General features: G+C 41.7%; 1 protein-coding gene across 1 annotated transcript in view; it reads left to right on the top strand.

The window, feature by feature from the left end:
* The window catches only part of ANTXR2 (ANTXR cell adhesion molecule 2), a 109,386-nt gene that overhangs the window by 40,424 nt on the left and 53,974 nt on the right, over nucleotides 1-14,988 (top strand). Inside the window, exon 8 of the mRNA XM_065405127.1 lies at nucleotides 1,766-1,835. Within this exon, the coding sequence (XP_065261199.1) occupies nucleotides 1,766-1,835 (70 nt within the window). The remainder of the gene's footprint in view (nucleotides 1-1,765; nucleotides 1,836-14,988) is intronic.

Raw genomic sequence — 14,988 nt, 5'->3', positions numbered from 1 at the left:
GAAGTGCTACTGACACATAACATCAGATGATGTTAGCTTTTCTAGAATTATAGGCCAGTAACATTAGGCACTAGGGGCCTGATTCTGTGATGCACTGCACCTTGTTCGGTCATTTACACTAGTGCAAAGTGGATGCAAAACAGTACTAAAGCAGAATGATAGTATTTTACACCAACTTTGCCTTGGTGTAAATAACAACACCAGATACTGGAGTGGCTTGGTGGTGTGCTGCATGGTGCTGCCACGTTGCCAGGGGCAGGGGAGTTTTATATCAGAACACAAGCAGAAGAGAATGACAAAAACCTAACATGGGCTGAAGATGCTTTGAGCATGGGCAGCAAGAAGAGGAGGAAGGCAGCCCTGTGAAGGGTACTGAGTGGGTTTCCTCCTCCCAGTAAACTCCCGCTACTCATACGCCTAATGAAAGGGGATGAGACTATACACTTGAGTGTTGATCAGGGTGAATAGTCGTGGTAGAATTGAGCCCTGTTTGTGTGGCACACACACCGTCTTCCTACTTTGAGGTTGCCTGTAGGACTGACCTTGGGGCAAACAATAATTTTGTAGGTTCGTTTGATTTTAGATGTTAGATTTGGCGGGTTTGTTTTCTAACATTTGTAGATAATTATTACCAAATGCTGAAAATAAGTGTAGTTGTAATACTACTACTAGTAAACTATAAAATGTAACCTTAAGACAAAAGTATATGGCCATGTGCTAAGCCCGCCTCCCCTTTGCAGCTAGCCCCAGTTCTGGCATGAGCAGCTGGTGCAGAATGTACCACATCCAGATGTAATGTGCATCTCCCACGACCTAGCAACAACTTCCTCAACCATCTCTAAGCCATTTGCATATCTGGCTTTATTTATGTACAGGATGGAGTTGCCTCAGAGCTTACTCCCGCAGATAGGTGATTTCCTGATTGTGTGCTGAGTTGTGTCTTTAAGGCCCAGTCCCAGAACAGCCGAGCCCAGGGTGAGTTATGAGAGGGACTTTGCCTCCAGGGGTCAGACCTCCTCCCAGAACCCTGTGGTACACATGATGGTAGAGCTCCTTTTGCCCTTTAGAGAGTAGCATAGGCCAGTGTGTATGGGGATGGGTGGGACAATGGCCTTCCTCTCTGACTCCTCCCACCTCTTTTGGGGTGTCTTGTACCCCAGGGGATGGGTGGAAGGACTGCAGTCATTTCCTGCTGCCGTGCAGGGGCTGCTTGTGTCCTCCCACCTTTCACACCTGCAGAGCGGCAGGGCATAGCCTGACGCTATGGTAGTTAACCTTGAGCTATCGATAAAAATGCATGCTTTGTAAAGCAGCCGTGCTTTGGAGAGAGCTTTGGGATCCTTCAGAATGAGAAATGCTACAGAATTGTAAGTTATTGTAATAATGGTCGTTGGCTATAATGGATAGAAACCTGCCCTTCATCTTCTAATTAGTAGTGAGTCTGTCAATATTATTAAAAACACTTTCTCACTAAACTCCAGTTCAAGAAAGTGTCCTTATCCTGGACTGCACTAAAGCTCACACTTAACTTTAAGCAGTCAGTGGCACTTAAAGTTAAGCCTGGGCGTAAGTGTTGTCCTGTGGATTTAAACATAAGTGCTTTCCTCAATTGAGGCCTTAATAACTTACAAGTCAGGGCAGCTTTGAATCAAATCAATATCCAAAATTCATTGAAGAAAACTAGATTGCATCATATTCAGACATGTCAGCTTCCCATGTGACTATAGTGCAATATGTTGAGCTCATGTGATGCTTTCTTTTTCAGATGAAAAACCAGTAACAGTGGAATCCACTTTTATGCTCTGTCCAGCACCCGTCCTACATAAAAGTGGCCAGTAAGTATTTGGTGAAAGCTTTGTTCTGTATCTTGTATATTCACGGATGCTGAATTTAATTGTGTGGGGTTTTGGCTAAAGGCAGTTCTATTTTTCTATCTTGTGTTATTTCCCTGGTGTTATTTCCAGCTTTGGAATGGGCTTTAAATAGTCATCTGCGTCCAAACTGATTTGGACGGTGCTTTAAAAATGAATATTCAGCTAGTTTATTAAACCCTGAAAAGGTCTGGCTTGTCATAAGTTTTATGCAGATTAGCTACTCTTTAATAGGATTTAAGATGCTTTCTTCTGGATAATCTTTGAGCTCATTGTTAAACCTCTTACATTATCAGTGACACTTACAAGCTATTATTAAAATTATGTGTCAGGATATGTACCACTGCTCAACATGTAATGATAAAAGGAGGCACTAATTTAACAACTGCAGCAGTCTTCTAACAACATCATGGCTAAACTAGCCTTATTCTAGATGTCACTGGCTGGATGTTATTTCTACAGCCTTGAGATCTCCACCTCCCAAATTCAGAGATGCCCTAGGCTTTTAAGATCACTTTCGCTTAAACTTAATTTCCTGTAGTTAGGTTTCCTGTTTAATGCTACCATGCTCATCAGGAATCAGAACTGTGTGGAGATTATAATTAGCTGTCAGGTCTTTACACTGTAAGAGGGGGAAGACTCTCAGACCATTAACCCTTGGAGGAGAACAACTACTACAGTAGGAAAGAGGAGTTTGGGATGAGCTTTCGGTTACTAAGCCAGTACTCAGCACAGTAGTTTACTGCTTAGGGGGCTTCACTGGCACTGAAGCATGTGCTTAAAATGTTTCACTGAATCAGCATGTGTAAGGTGCTGGCTTATCTGCAACCCATGAAGGATCCAGTGTCACACCCAGAGGCTCTTTCTAGGCTCGGTTTTACTTAGCAAACGCAAAAACACCCTGGGTTACAGCTCTCAGTCTTTGCCTTTCCCAGTCCCTCCTGTTTCAGGACCTTTGTAGGATTCTTCTGTGCTCTTTTAACGGAGCACTGCCTGCCAGAGCTTTCTGCTTTTTTCCTGCATTACTCCAGCTTCCCACTGCCTCCCCTCCCACGGGACTTTGGCAGCCTCTCCCAGGGAACTTCTGCTGTTCCTGCCTCTGGCAGCTCTCCCCTGCTTACTGACAGCCTGGCTCTTTTTAGCCCCAGGTACTGCCCTGCCCTACTAATAACTGACCATTGGATACACATCTGTTTTGTATATTGAATGGTGGTTTGGAGGAGAAAAGTTGCAAATGAATAGACTAAAATACTTTCAAGGGATGAACTGCAGTGGAGGGGTGAGAGGGAGCTTGCATTATTTTATAAGGATGGAGAAATGTCGAGAATTAGGTTTTGGGGAGAGGGGATGAGTTTGTAATCCAGTTATTATGAAGTCCTGATAATAAAATTTGCTTTTTCATAACTGTATGTGATGTTGATTTGTCGTAACCGAGATGTCAGTTTGTTAGAGCTGTTCTGCTTGGATATGACTCCAGTGTAATTCCCATTGATTTCAGTGGAGTTTTTTGCTGGCATATCACTGGTGTAATGCGGCAGCCAATAAGGCCCTGAATCTGCAGCCATAGCAGATCTCATCAAATTTTGATCTCAGCTAAGATGAATTGACACCACGCAGAGCTATGAGAAAACCAATTTTATCACCAGGAAGGCATAAATTAATCGGGTTTAAAAACTTATCCCCTCCTCACCAGGCATGTGTTAACTAGCTTAAAACTGGAGTAATGCACTGGTAACTCAGGCCCACAATGTGGCCTAAACACAGGAAATTCTGAACTTGTACCTAATCACCACCGTATCTAGTACTAGCCTGACACTATGCCAGTTGAACATGAAATGCACAGTGTAAAGTATTTGAACATGCTGTAATTTTGTTGTTCAGGGAAGGGCTTGTTGGGCTGTGAAGTGTCACATGCCATATTGTAATTGCAAGGCAAACAAAGTACCTAACTGCAGGGCAGTTCTTTCCAGCAGCTTTCAGAGGAAATACAAGCTGTAGATTAAAATATGTACAGATTCTATGTAGCACCACTTTGGAAAAGTTATCCAGCTATAACATGTACGTCCAAAACACTGCATGGAAGAAAAAGTCACAGGTTTTGGCCTAAAGATAAGCAGTACACTGCAAGTCAGAAGACTGACAGCTATGAAAGAAATGTACATATTTGAACTCTTGACTTTCCATTGGCACAGCTCAGACTATTGCTGGATACCTCCCAGTAATTCCTTATGTAGTGGATCTAATATTACTTCCTAATGTAGCAGCAGTCTGCATGCTGTCTTCTGGAGTTCTTTTTAATGGAATTAGAAACGTTATATAGATTAAGTACAACAAAATATCAGACTAAGTTCATTTTGCAATTTAACTTGCCTTGAGTTGTTTCCTATGTGGATGGGGGGAATACAGTCGTTTCCCTTCGTTTTTGCTATTTGGCACTTACACAATTTTTAATTTTTGTAGGCTGATGAATTAAAAACTTTTATAAGTATGGGAACATCTATATGGAGCTTGAGAGCTGCAAAAAATTCTTAAAATAAATCCATTTGGTTGGCAAACCACTGGTTTTATTGGATTAATGCCAGAACATATTTTAGTTCTCTCTATATCTGGCTGCTGGCTGTAGTTTGTTAGATACCCACAAAATACTGCCTGTAGATTTATAGTGTGGCATTTCTTACAAAGTGGTATGTTTTTAGATAGCAGCATGAAGCAGGCCGATATGGCAGTGTGAGCTGATGTGGCAGTGTGAGCTGATGTGGCAGTGTAGTGATACAACTTAACTGCGTACAAAATACCTCTTCATCACAATATTGATGGTATGCAAAATGATGTTTGTACCCAGACTAACTTTTTTTGGTGTGCTAAAAGGAGATGTGACTTGGGATTTTTATATCTGTAAATACAAAGCACTATGTTATGCGTAACTAAGAGCTCAGGGTGAAATTCACATCTGTGCAGAAGGCATGAGGCCTCTGCACCACTTAAGCCACCATGAAAACAGCTACATTGGGACTTAAATTCAGTGAGGGTGAAATTCATCCCTGAGCAGAGGAGGTCAGCAGAATAGCGATGAGTTTTACCTGAGTGTTTCTATTTGATGATTCTTGTTTCTTTTTAATTTAAAGGTGAATTGAGTTGAAACCAAAAACTGATCAATAACTCAGAGCAGTTACAGACTCTACATTTAGGGCCAAGCTCGTCCCTGGTGTAAACTAGTGGCGTTGAACCATTCATTCCAGATTCACCAAGTGGGCACAAGGAGGTGTAAATTGCCATTTGCCCTACATTTTCTTCTCTGTCCATAAGGGACAGTTCTAATTCCTGTTGAGGGATCCATAGGAGCCCATCTGGTGGCGTGCACTGAACCCCATTTGTCCTGACCATGCTTCCTTCCCAGCCACCGTTATCCATGTTTTGCACTGTGCTGGTCCCTAGTGGGCCTCCTGGTGGGGATGGAGGTTGCATTGTGACACAGATAAATGTAATGTGGATAAATGTAAAGTAATGCACATTGGAAAAAATAACCCCAACTATACATACACTATGATGGGGGCTAATTTAGCTACAACAAGTCAGGAAAAAGATCTTGGAGTCATCGTGGATAGTTCTCTGAAGATGTCCGCGCAGTGTGCAGAGGTGGTCAAAAAAGCAAACAGGATGTTAGGGATCATTAAAAAGGGGATAGAGAATAAGACTGAGAATATATTATTGCCCTTATATAAATCGATGGTACGCCCACATCTCGAATACTGCGTACAGAAGTGGTCTCCTCATCTAAAAAAAGATATACTGGCACTAGAAAAGGTTCAGAAAAGGGCAACTAAAATGATTAGGGGTTTGGAACGGGTCCCATATGAGGAGAGATTAAAGAGGCTAGGACTCTTCAGCTTGGAAAAGAGGAGACTAAGGGGGGTTATGATAGAGGTATATAAAATCATGAATGATGTGGAGAAAGTGGATAAGGAAAAGTTATTTACTTATTCCCATAATACAAGAACTAGGGGTCACCAAATGAAATTAATAGGCAGCAGGTTTAAAACAAATAAAAGGAAATTCTTCTTCACGCAGCACACAGTCAACTTGTGGAACTCCTTATCTGAGGAGGTTGTGAAGGCTAGGACTATAACAGCGTTTAAAAGAGAACTGGATAAATTCATGGTGGTTAAGTCCATTAATGGCTATTAGCCAGGATGGGTAAGGAATGGTGTCCCTAGCCTCTGTTTGTCAGAGGATGGAGATGGATGGCAGGAGAGAGATCACTTGATCATTGCCTGTTGGTCCACTCCCTCTGGGGCACCTGGCATTGGCCACTGTCGGTAGACAGGATACTGGGCTAGATGGACCTTTGGTCTGACCCGGTACGGCCGTTCTTATGTTCTAACCTTCCCTTTCCCCCAGCAGATTTGGGGCTCGCAGGGACCTGTGCCTGGTTTTATGTCAGCTGATGCTAATATAAACCCTGGCTGCTTCTGCCCAAATGTCTGACCCTTAGAGTTTTTAAAAAAATGATACCCAATTACATTTTTAAATAAAATATTTGAAAACCATCTCCTCTTCTTTTTACCTGCCAAAGCCTGAACTTAATTTTCCATGATTCTCCTTCTGTAGCTGCAGGATATCATAAGCATCTAAAGCAGAGCAGAGATTTCCCCTTCCTTCCTTCCTTCCTTCCTTCCTTGCTGCAGATATTTCTGATGTCATCAATCCTTGCAGAGAAAACCCAGAACCTTTGACTCAGCTTTTCGTAGGCTTGTACAGGAGGAACAGATGTCTGTTTTAAAATAAATTATTGTTATTAATATCTCTTTTTATTTCTACTCCTTTAATAGGCAGTTTTTCAAATGCAGGCTTTGAAACGATATTTGTAGTTGTATCCAGCACAAACAAAGGGTTCTCATCCTTTGAAGTCAGTGGCAAAATTCCCATTGACTTCAATGGGACCAGAATCAAGACCATATTTTTCTACCTTTTTAGCATCTTAAACTGCTTTGGAATTCATCTCAACTCAGTTTCCGCATTTCAGCTGATGTGTAGGCAGAGTAGATGGCAATAATAAGATCAAATAACTTTGAAATTGAAGCAGTGCTCTCACACAGTACAGTATTTGATTGAAATTAAACAATCTGAGTAAATATCTACTGACATAAAAGTTCCATTTCCTGGTTTACATGAGTTATGTCTACTCCAGTTTCTCACTGAACGATTACAGTAATAGATTTTGGATGTGCAAGCTCTTCAGGCTAAAATCCTGCTTGGTTTACTCATGCAAGTATTGCTGTAAATAGGACAAGCAGGATTTGGCCTGTGCAGCGAATCCCAGACTTTTGTTTAAATGGAAGTAATTGAGAGGTTGTAGAGTAATCTTTGCAATCAAAATAGACTGGCAGAGAAGTACAGGGCTTCCCATAATGTAGCTGCAGCATCATTGGCGTGCTTCCAAAACGGATACTGTGCTTTACATATTCTGCATTTAAACTGACATAGCGTGTTTGTACTTAGCTCATTCCATAATGTGAAATAAGAATTTAGGTCTCAGTTCAGCAAGGTATTTAAGCGTATGCCTAACTTTAAACACATTGAATAGTTCTATTGAAGGCATGGTGTTGCTCACATATTTAAAATTGGTTATGTGTTTAAGTACCTTGCTGAATAGCTAATAAGCATGTGAGTATGTGTGTGTGTGGGTGGGTAATAGTGACAAAAATAAAAGAAGGGAACTCTGAAAGGCCTGATCTTATTTAATAATTTTATTAATGATCTTGAAGTGAGGCTTATTAATGCAATTTTCAAATGACTCTAAACAGGAAGGTTTTGTATATGAAGACAGAAAAATATTACAGTGGCATTTAAAGACTTTAGCAACAGTAGCAAAAATAAGAAAACAAAATTCAGTTTGGGAAAATGCAAGCTAGTGTCTCTGGGATGAGATAAAGCAAAATACAGATGTTCGATGGTGGGAGAAACCTAAAAAAGCAGCAATATTGAAGAGACTTAGAGTGATGGAAGATGGCAAATTATATCTGAAATTACCTGGCAGCCCAAAAGGTCAATGCCATTTTGAGTTGCAGGCCCAGAGGCACATCATATTATGGAGAAGTGAAATGATAATTCCTCTTTATACAGTCTACATCTGGAGATGTTGCATTCAGTTGTGGGAACTTCATTATCAGAAAGCTACTGACAAACTAGACAGATTTCAGGGACGAGGAAAGGGATTGACCTGTGAAGAAAGGGGATGTAACTAGGAGTAATGGGCCAAAATTAAGAAAGAAGAGGTTTATGATGAATATCAGGACAATCTTGCTGGCAGCCAGAGTTATCAGACTGGCATTGCCTAAGGGAACTGGTGGAAGCTGCATCACTTGGGACAAACCACTGGTAAACGTACAGAAGGGAACAAACTTGCGTTTTCAGGGAGATACGTTGGCAGAGGTACTAGGTGTTTTCCATCTTTAAATTATTTGGGCCAGATTCTGCCACACCCTTCCATTGAGTTTCCTTTACTTTGCATATTCCCATTGATTTCAGTGGGATTTCTTGTGCGGCGTTAAGTACTGTTCAGCATAAGTAAAAGTGGCAGAATCTGTTTGCTTTTATGAACAAAGCAGAGCACCCAAATTAATAGATCAATTCAGACGTAGACTGGTTTGTCTGAGTGTAGGGGCAGCCTTAGTACTCTTGCTCCCCTGAGCTTACGGAGACCTTGTTGCAATAACGTTCTCTGACTGTGCTGCATGCTGTGGTTATAATGACCTGACTTACTCTGTCTTCAAGTGATGTTGGCTTCATTTTTAGGGTCTATCGCTTACTATGTCCTGAACAAAATGAATTGCTCTAGTGGTCTAAGACAAAGGGAAAGGAAAATCCAAGTCAAGTGTTGTTGTTTTGGTGGGGTAGGAAGATAAAAGTTCTACTGTATGGATCCCCCAAATTCTACTTCAGTTGCAGTTTTGGAACATCTTTCTTACATTTCAGGCTTTAGTTTGCAAAACATTTACACATGGAGGCATGTAGGAGAGGGAGGCTTTAAATTGTTACAGCTGATCAGTTTGTTTTTAATATATAGTGAACAGTTTGAAGATCATGGGAAGGAGCACAAGATAGTATAGTTTTTTTTGTAAATAATTTTAAAGGTATTTTGTACACACGTTACCCCAGTAATTAGCTAGGGAAAATGAAACAAATTAGCAAGTAAGTCATGTAAAACACAGGAGGTCATTGAAATATCGCTTGGGCTCTTTTAAAAAACTTTTATAATAGTTAATTGTCCCCAAAGGGTAACAAACGTAGTGGAAAATGATCTTGCATGCCGCTAAGATTGCATGAACCAGCTAGTGCTGAGCACTTGGTTTGATATTTTTGAACTGCAAGTACCAATTCTGAACATGCTTTTAGTTGGATATTAACCAGACTCCCCAACAAGAGGACCTTGTGTCATTGAAATCTTTGTTCTTCCTGTTGACAACAGCTGCTTCATTTGTTTTTCACTCACTTGTGAATGCTAGGGAAGCTCAGAAGGACCTATGAAACAAAAACAGCATTGTGCTGCCTTACACTACCATTCCTCAGGTCCTTAATTTTAATGTTTCTCTCTTTTGGACCGTCTCTCTTCCTTCCCTTGACCATTTCTTTGTAATTCAGTTATGTCTCAACCCTTTCATATAGAAAAATCACAGAAAAGAGTAAGAAAAAAATCTGAGTTAAATAATACAGACAAAAAGCCTGTATGTTAGTTATAGAGGATTTCATAACATAGCCTATTTAGGACTTTGAAGTCTAATTTTTTTCCTATTCCCAGTGTACAATATCTTACAAATTTCTAAAACTGTTTTCTAGGATGAAAAACAAATATTCTACTGTCATTTTCCCTTGAGAAATCCAATTATTTCTCCTAATTTCTGTTGAACTTATTAGAAAATAAGTTCTACATAGTCTTATTAGGTCCTTGCTGGTTAAGGACCATCTTGCTTTTCCTTTTTGCAGGTTCCTCCCTTTCTCTTGATCTTTGTTGTTCTCTTTTATTTAAACAGTTTATCCTCAAACCTGGACCGACCCACTTATTTTCTTTTCTGTTTTTTGGTGGCATGTGACAACACAGACAGGCCTATGTATTTTCTCACCCTGTGGTCTGTAGTGAAAGTTTGTGGGAACGTGCTACTTGCATCCCTGAAGCACAGATTTAAGAAAGAATTAACTGCTCTCAGCAAAAGGTTTACTGGCTTTTTGCTCTGAGTCACGTATGTATAAAGCCTTTCATTTCTGGCTTTTATTTTGTTTAAAATGTCTCTGAAATTTATCAGTGTTTATTACAAAAATTAAAAAATAGATGAAAATCAGTGCAAAAAATTAACTTCACAGTTTTTGGGATAAATATTGAGGTTAATATTTGGGGACAGGAGGCCAGAACAAAAACCAACAAATAGAGAAAAATAAGAATATTGAAAGTAAAAGCAGTTTGAGCCTTTATTTTATATTTTCTTTTAAAAATAGTTTACTGTTACGCTTGATATAAGGGGCTTCAGTATAAATTCCAAAAGATAATAAAGTATCTGACTTTGCTGCACCCAACAAGAGAGTGAGAACTGTGTTTTTCTCTGACAGTACTGTACACTCACAGCAGTTTTTTCAAATGGTCTCTTCTAAGGCTCTCTCTCCTGCAGTCCTAAAAAATAGTCTCTCCACATCAGCCAGGTGGGACACTGAGGATGCAGGAAGCAGCACAGTTCATAAACACATCTACCTAATGTGCTTTCGTGGTCCAAAACTTGGGTGAAAATTGGGTTAAAACAATTAAGGATAGCTTTTGTAAAACCTGGAAATGTTCTGGTAAAAATCAGTAAAAACTGAAAACGAAGGGCCTTGCCTATCTAGCACTTTAAAAAAATGCAAATTTAGTAATTATGGAAGGAGCCAAATTAATAAACCAAGTTATTAATGTTATTATTTTGTATTGTCTTAACGTCTAGAGACCTCAACTTAGATGGGAGCTCCATTGTGCTGGTCACTGTGCAGACACAGAGTAGAGACAGTCCCTGCCTTGAAGAACTGACAATCTACATGGTCAGGAGAGGAGAAGGGTGGGAGAAGGGAAGTCCCCATTTTACAGATGGGGGAATTGAGGCATGGGGAGATTTAAGTGATTTTCCCAAGATCACACAGGGAGTCTGTGGCAGAACTGTGAATTTTACCTACATCTCCTGGGTCCTTGTCCACAGAGCAAAATCCTTTATGCGTAGAACAATTACAGCTCTTTGGTACATATAATGCACCAAACTTTGACCCAGGGGAGTTTAATTATAGGGGTGAGAAGGTCTTTCAGCCTCCATGACCATTCAGCCTTCAGCCTGTTTGGTATGGAGAATTGTGCATTTTTGTGGGTCTGAATGTGTGTGCTGGTTCACTCAGGGCAGGTCTACACTGCAATTAAAAACCCGCAGCCGGCCTGTGTCAGCTGACTTGGGCTTTCGGGGCTCGGGCTATGGGGCTGTTTAATTGCAGTGCAGACATTTGGGCTTGGGCTGGAACATGGGATCTAGGACCCTGCAAGATGGGAGAGTCCCAGAGCTCGGGCTGCAGCCGTAGCCTGAATGTCTACACCACAATTAAACAGCCCTGCGAGCCCGAGCTCCGTGAGCCTGAGTCAGCTGGCACGGTACCACCAGTGGGTGTCTAATTGCAGTGTACACATACCCTAAGAGCTGGGCTGAGAATATAGTTAAGCCCTGGAACAGGCTTCCAAGGGAGGTTTTGGTGTCCCCGTCACTGGAGGCTTTTAAGAACAGGTTGGCCAAACACCTAGTCAGGGATGGTCTAGGTTGACTTGGTCCTGCCTCAGCACAGTGGGATGGACTAGTTGACCTCTCAAGGTCCCTTTCAGCCCTACATTTCTGTGATTGTATGTGTCCACTTGTGTCACAAAGGGCACCCAGTAGCCATTCGGTGGCAATGACTTTCCCTCACTATTGAGCTGGGCAGGATTGAAATTGGTGATGGAGCGTTGAAAAGCTCCGTATCCCATTTGCAGCCTCTTGAGCTGCCCAGTCCCTGCCTTTGAACCACATAGTCCCTCTTCTTCTTCCCCTTTCCTTATACTGTATTGTTTTACACCATTCTTCAAATAAGAAGTCCGGCAGATTTGAGTGAGTCTGCATACCCCTGGATTGGAATGTAGGTAGTGGTACACACTTCCACGCTCACGCCCTGGGAGGGTGCTTCAGTTCTATTGAAATCAATGGGAATTAAGCACATGCTTACCATTGAGCAGGTCTTTTAAAAAAATTTCTGAATTGGGGCCTATGGAACGCTGACACGTGGTAGTGGCTCCTAGCTTTATTTGGCCCAAGGAATGGAATGATGGAGGTGATTTCTGAACTAGGGGCTTTCTGTGAGGCCCAGATCCTATTTATGTGCCTTACTCACATTGTAACCAATGGAATTGAGATACACTCTGAGGATTTGGCCCGAGTTCTGTCCTGACACTGTTCTATCTTCTGTGGTCACAGCTTCATTTTAACTGAAATCAGTTGAAAATAATATACAGTGAGAGTCTATTTAAAATGACAGGTTTCAGAGTAGCAGCTGTGTTAGTCTGTATCCGCAAAAAGAACAGGAGTACTTGTGGCACCTTAGAGACTAACAAATTTATTTGAGCATAAGCTTTCGTGGGCTACAGCCCACTTCATCAGATACATAGAATGGAACATATAGTAAGAAGATATATATACATACAGAGAACATGAAAAAGTGGAAGTAGCCATACCAACTGTAAGAGGCTAATTAATTAAGATCAACTATTATCAGCAGGAGAAAAAAAACTTTTGTAGTGATAATCAAGATGGCCCATTTTAGACTACAACCTATCCTGAAAGATGATCCCTCACTCTCACAGATCTTGGAAGACAGACCAGTCCTCGCTTACAGACAGCCCCCCAACCTGAAGCAAATACTCACCAGCAACCACACAACAAAAACACTAACCCAGGAACCTATCCTTGCAACAAAACCCAATGCCAACTCTGTCCACATATTTATTCAAATGACACCATCATAGGACCTAATCATATTAGCCACGCCATCAGGGGCTCGTTCACCTGCACATCCACCAATGTGATATATGCCATCATGTGCCAGCAATGTCCCTCTGCCATGTACATTGGCCAAACCGGACAGTCTCAACGCAGTAGAATAAATGGACACAAATCTGACATCAGGAATCATGACATTCAAAAACCAGTAGGAGAACACTTCAGCCTCTCTGGTCACTCAGTAACAGACTTAAAGGTGGCAATTTTGCAACAGAAAAGCTTCAAAAACAGACTCCAACGAGAAACTGCTGAGCTTGAATTAATATGCAAACTAGATACCATTAACTTGGGTTTGAATAGAGACTGGGAGTGGCTGGGTCATTACACATATTGAATCTATTTCCCTATGTTAAGTATCCTCACACCTTCTTGTCAACTGTCTAAAATGGGCCATCTTGATTATCACTACAAACGTTTTTTTTTCTCCTGCTGATAATAGCTCATCTTAATTAATTAGCCTCTTGCAGTGGGTATGGTAACTTCCACCTTTTCATGTTCTCTGTATGTATATATATTTTCTTACTATATGTTCCATTCTATGCATCTGATGAAGTGGGCTGTAGCCCACGAAAGCTTATGCTCAAATAAATTTGTTAGTCTCTAAGGTGCCACAAGTACTCCTATTTAAAATGAATTTATTTATTGCCATCTACAATAACTGTCTGCTACGCTGAGCACCTTTGACATTTATTTAAAGAAACAATGCAAGAAAAACAAAACCAGCAGAAAAACTCCAGCAAGATTCCACCCCAAACCCACTCCAGTAACTGGGGCTGTCTCCACCAAACCTCTGTGCCCAGTAAATGAGCATTACGTAAGTGGAAGCATACAACTCTCACCCCACCATTGCTTTGCACTTCCCTTTCTTTGTATAGTTCCTTGAAGCCTATCAGTGAAAAGTGTTAGGTAAAAAGCTAAGTGTTGGTATTTTGAGCCCTGCTTTCTGATTTCGAAATCTAGTTTCAGGGGTTGGCATGCAGCACCAGACTTAGGAAGAAGAGTAGGTTAATGTGTGCTGCAAAGCCAGACACGGCTGACATGTATGCATTGAGGTACTTGATACTGTGACTGCTCCAATCTGGTTTACAGACAACTGTCCTCATTGTCCGGCTATGCTGGAAGAAGGACAGGAGACTGGATGTGGTTTAATTATGCTGCACTTTGTTCCTAAATGTCTGGGCAGATAAAACTGTACAGTGGAGGTAATTCCATAATCATTTGCATATACCCGGGGGGCTGCTGCCAGCCCTTGCCCTTATTCATCCTGGTCCCCAGCGTACCCACTGCTGGGACCTCGTCAATCCTCCCTTTGAATGAGAGTTAAGGGGGGACTATAGAAAGAGGGGGAGATTGCTCATAGGTGGACACCCTCCCACCGCCGCCGTTTTTGGTCCTTTAAAGAATCCTGCCTTTAAATCCTTTCCCAGTCCATTTTGTCTGATCACCGTATCCATTCCCGATGGAGTACCTGCACTGGACAGCTACCCCAAGCTTACCTAATGAGTTGCGATATCATAACCTAACTCCCCATTATACCCCCAACCCACTGCGGGGAAGGTGAAAAACCCCCACCTCACATTGGCCAATCTGGTGGTGAGGGGAAAAAATTCTTTCTCAGCCTCCTGAGGAAGGAGCAACTAGCATAATGGCCACAACTGTTCATGATGAAACCTGGTATTTCAATTATTTCCATGGCGGGGAGGGGTGGGCTGATCAGCTTGGTCCAGGTGAAAAAAAGCGGGTTTTTGCTGCACAGATGTGGGCATAAATAGCCCCTTTCTCTCCCTGTCACTTGGGAGGGAAAACCTAGGTCAGTGTCCCCATGCTGACCTGGTATGGAGCTGCCTCCATGTAGCAGGTAGCTCTCTGGCTTCCTCCTCCTTAAAGGGGAACACACCTTTTCTGACAACCCAGACAAAAGGGTGCCGCCTGCTTAATGTGCGGTGAGGTCATTCGCGGTCAGCTGAAAGGTGTTCCATAAAATAGCTGGCAGGGATAGTTGCTGCTGAAGGATACTGGCTTCCCTTTTCCAT

Source organism: Emys orbicularis, chromosome 5 (assembly GCF_028017835.1).
Source record: "Emys orbicularis isolate rEmyOrb1 chromosome 5, rEmyOrb1.hap1, whole genome shotgun sequence".
Lineage (NCBI taxonomy): Eukaryota > Metazoa > Chordata > Testudines > Emydidae > Emys > Emys orbicularis.
This window is presented reverse-complemented; position numbering and strand designations above follow the sequence as displayed.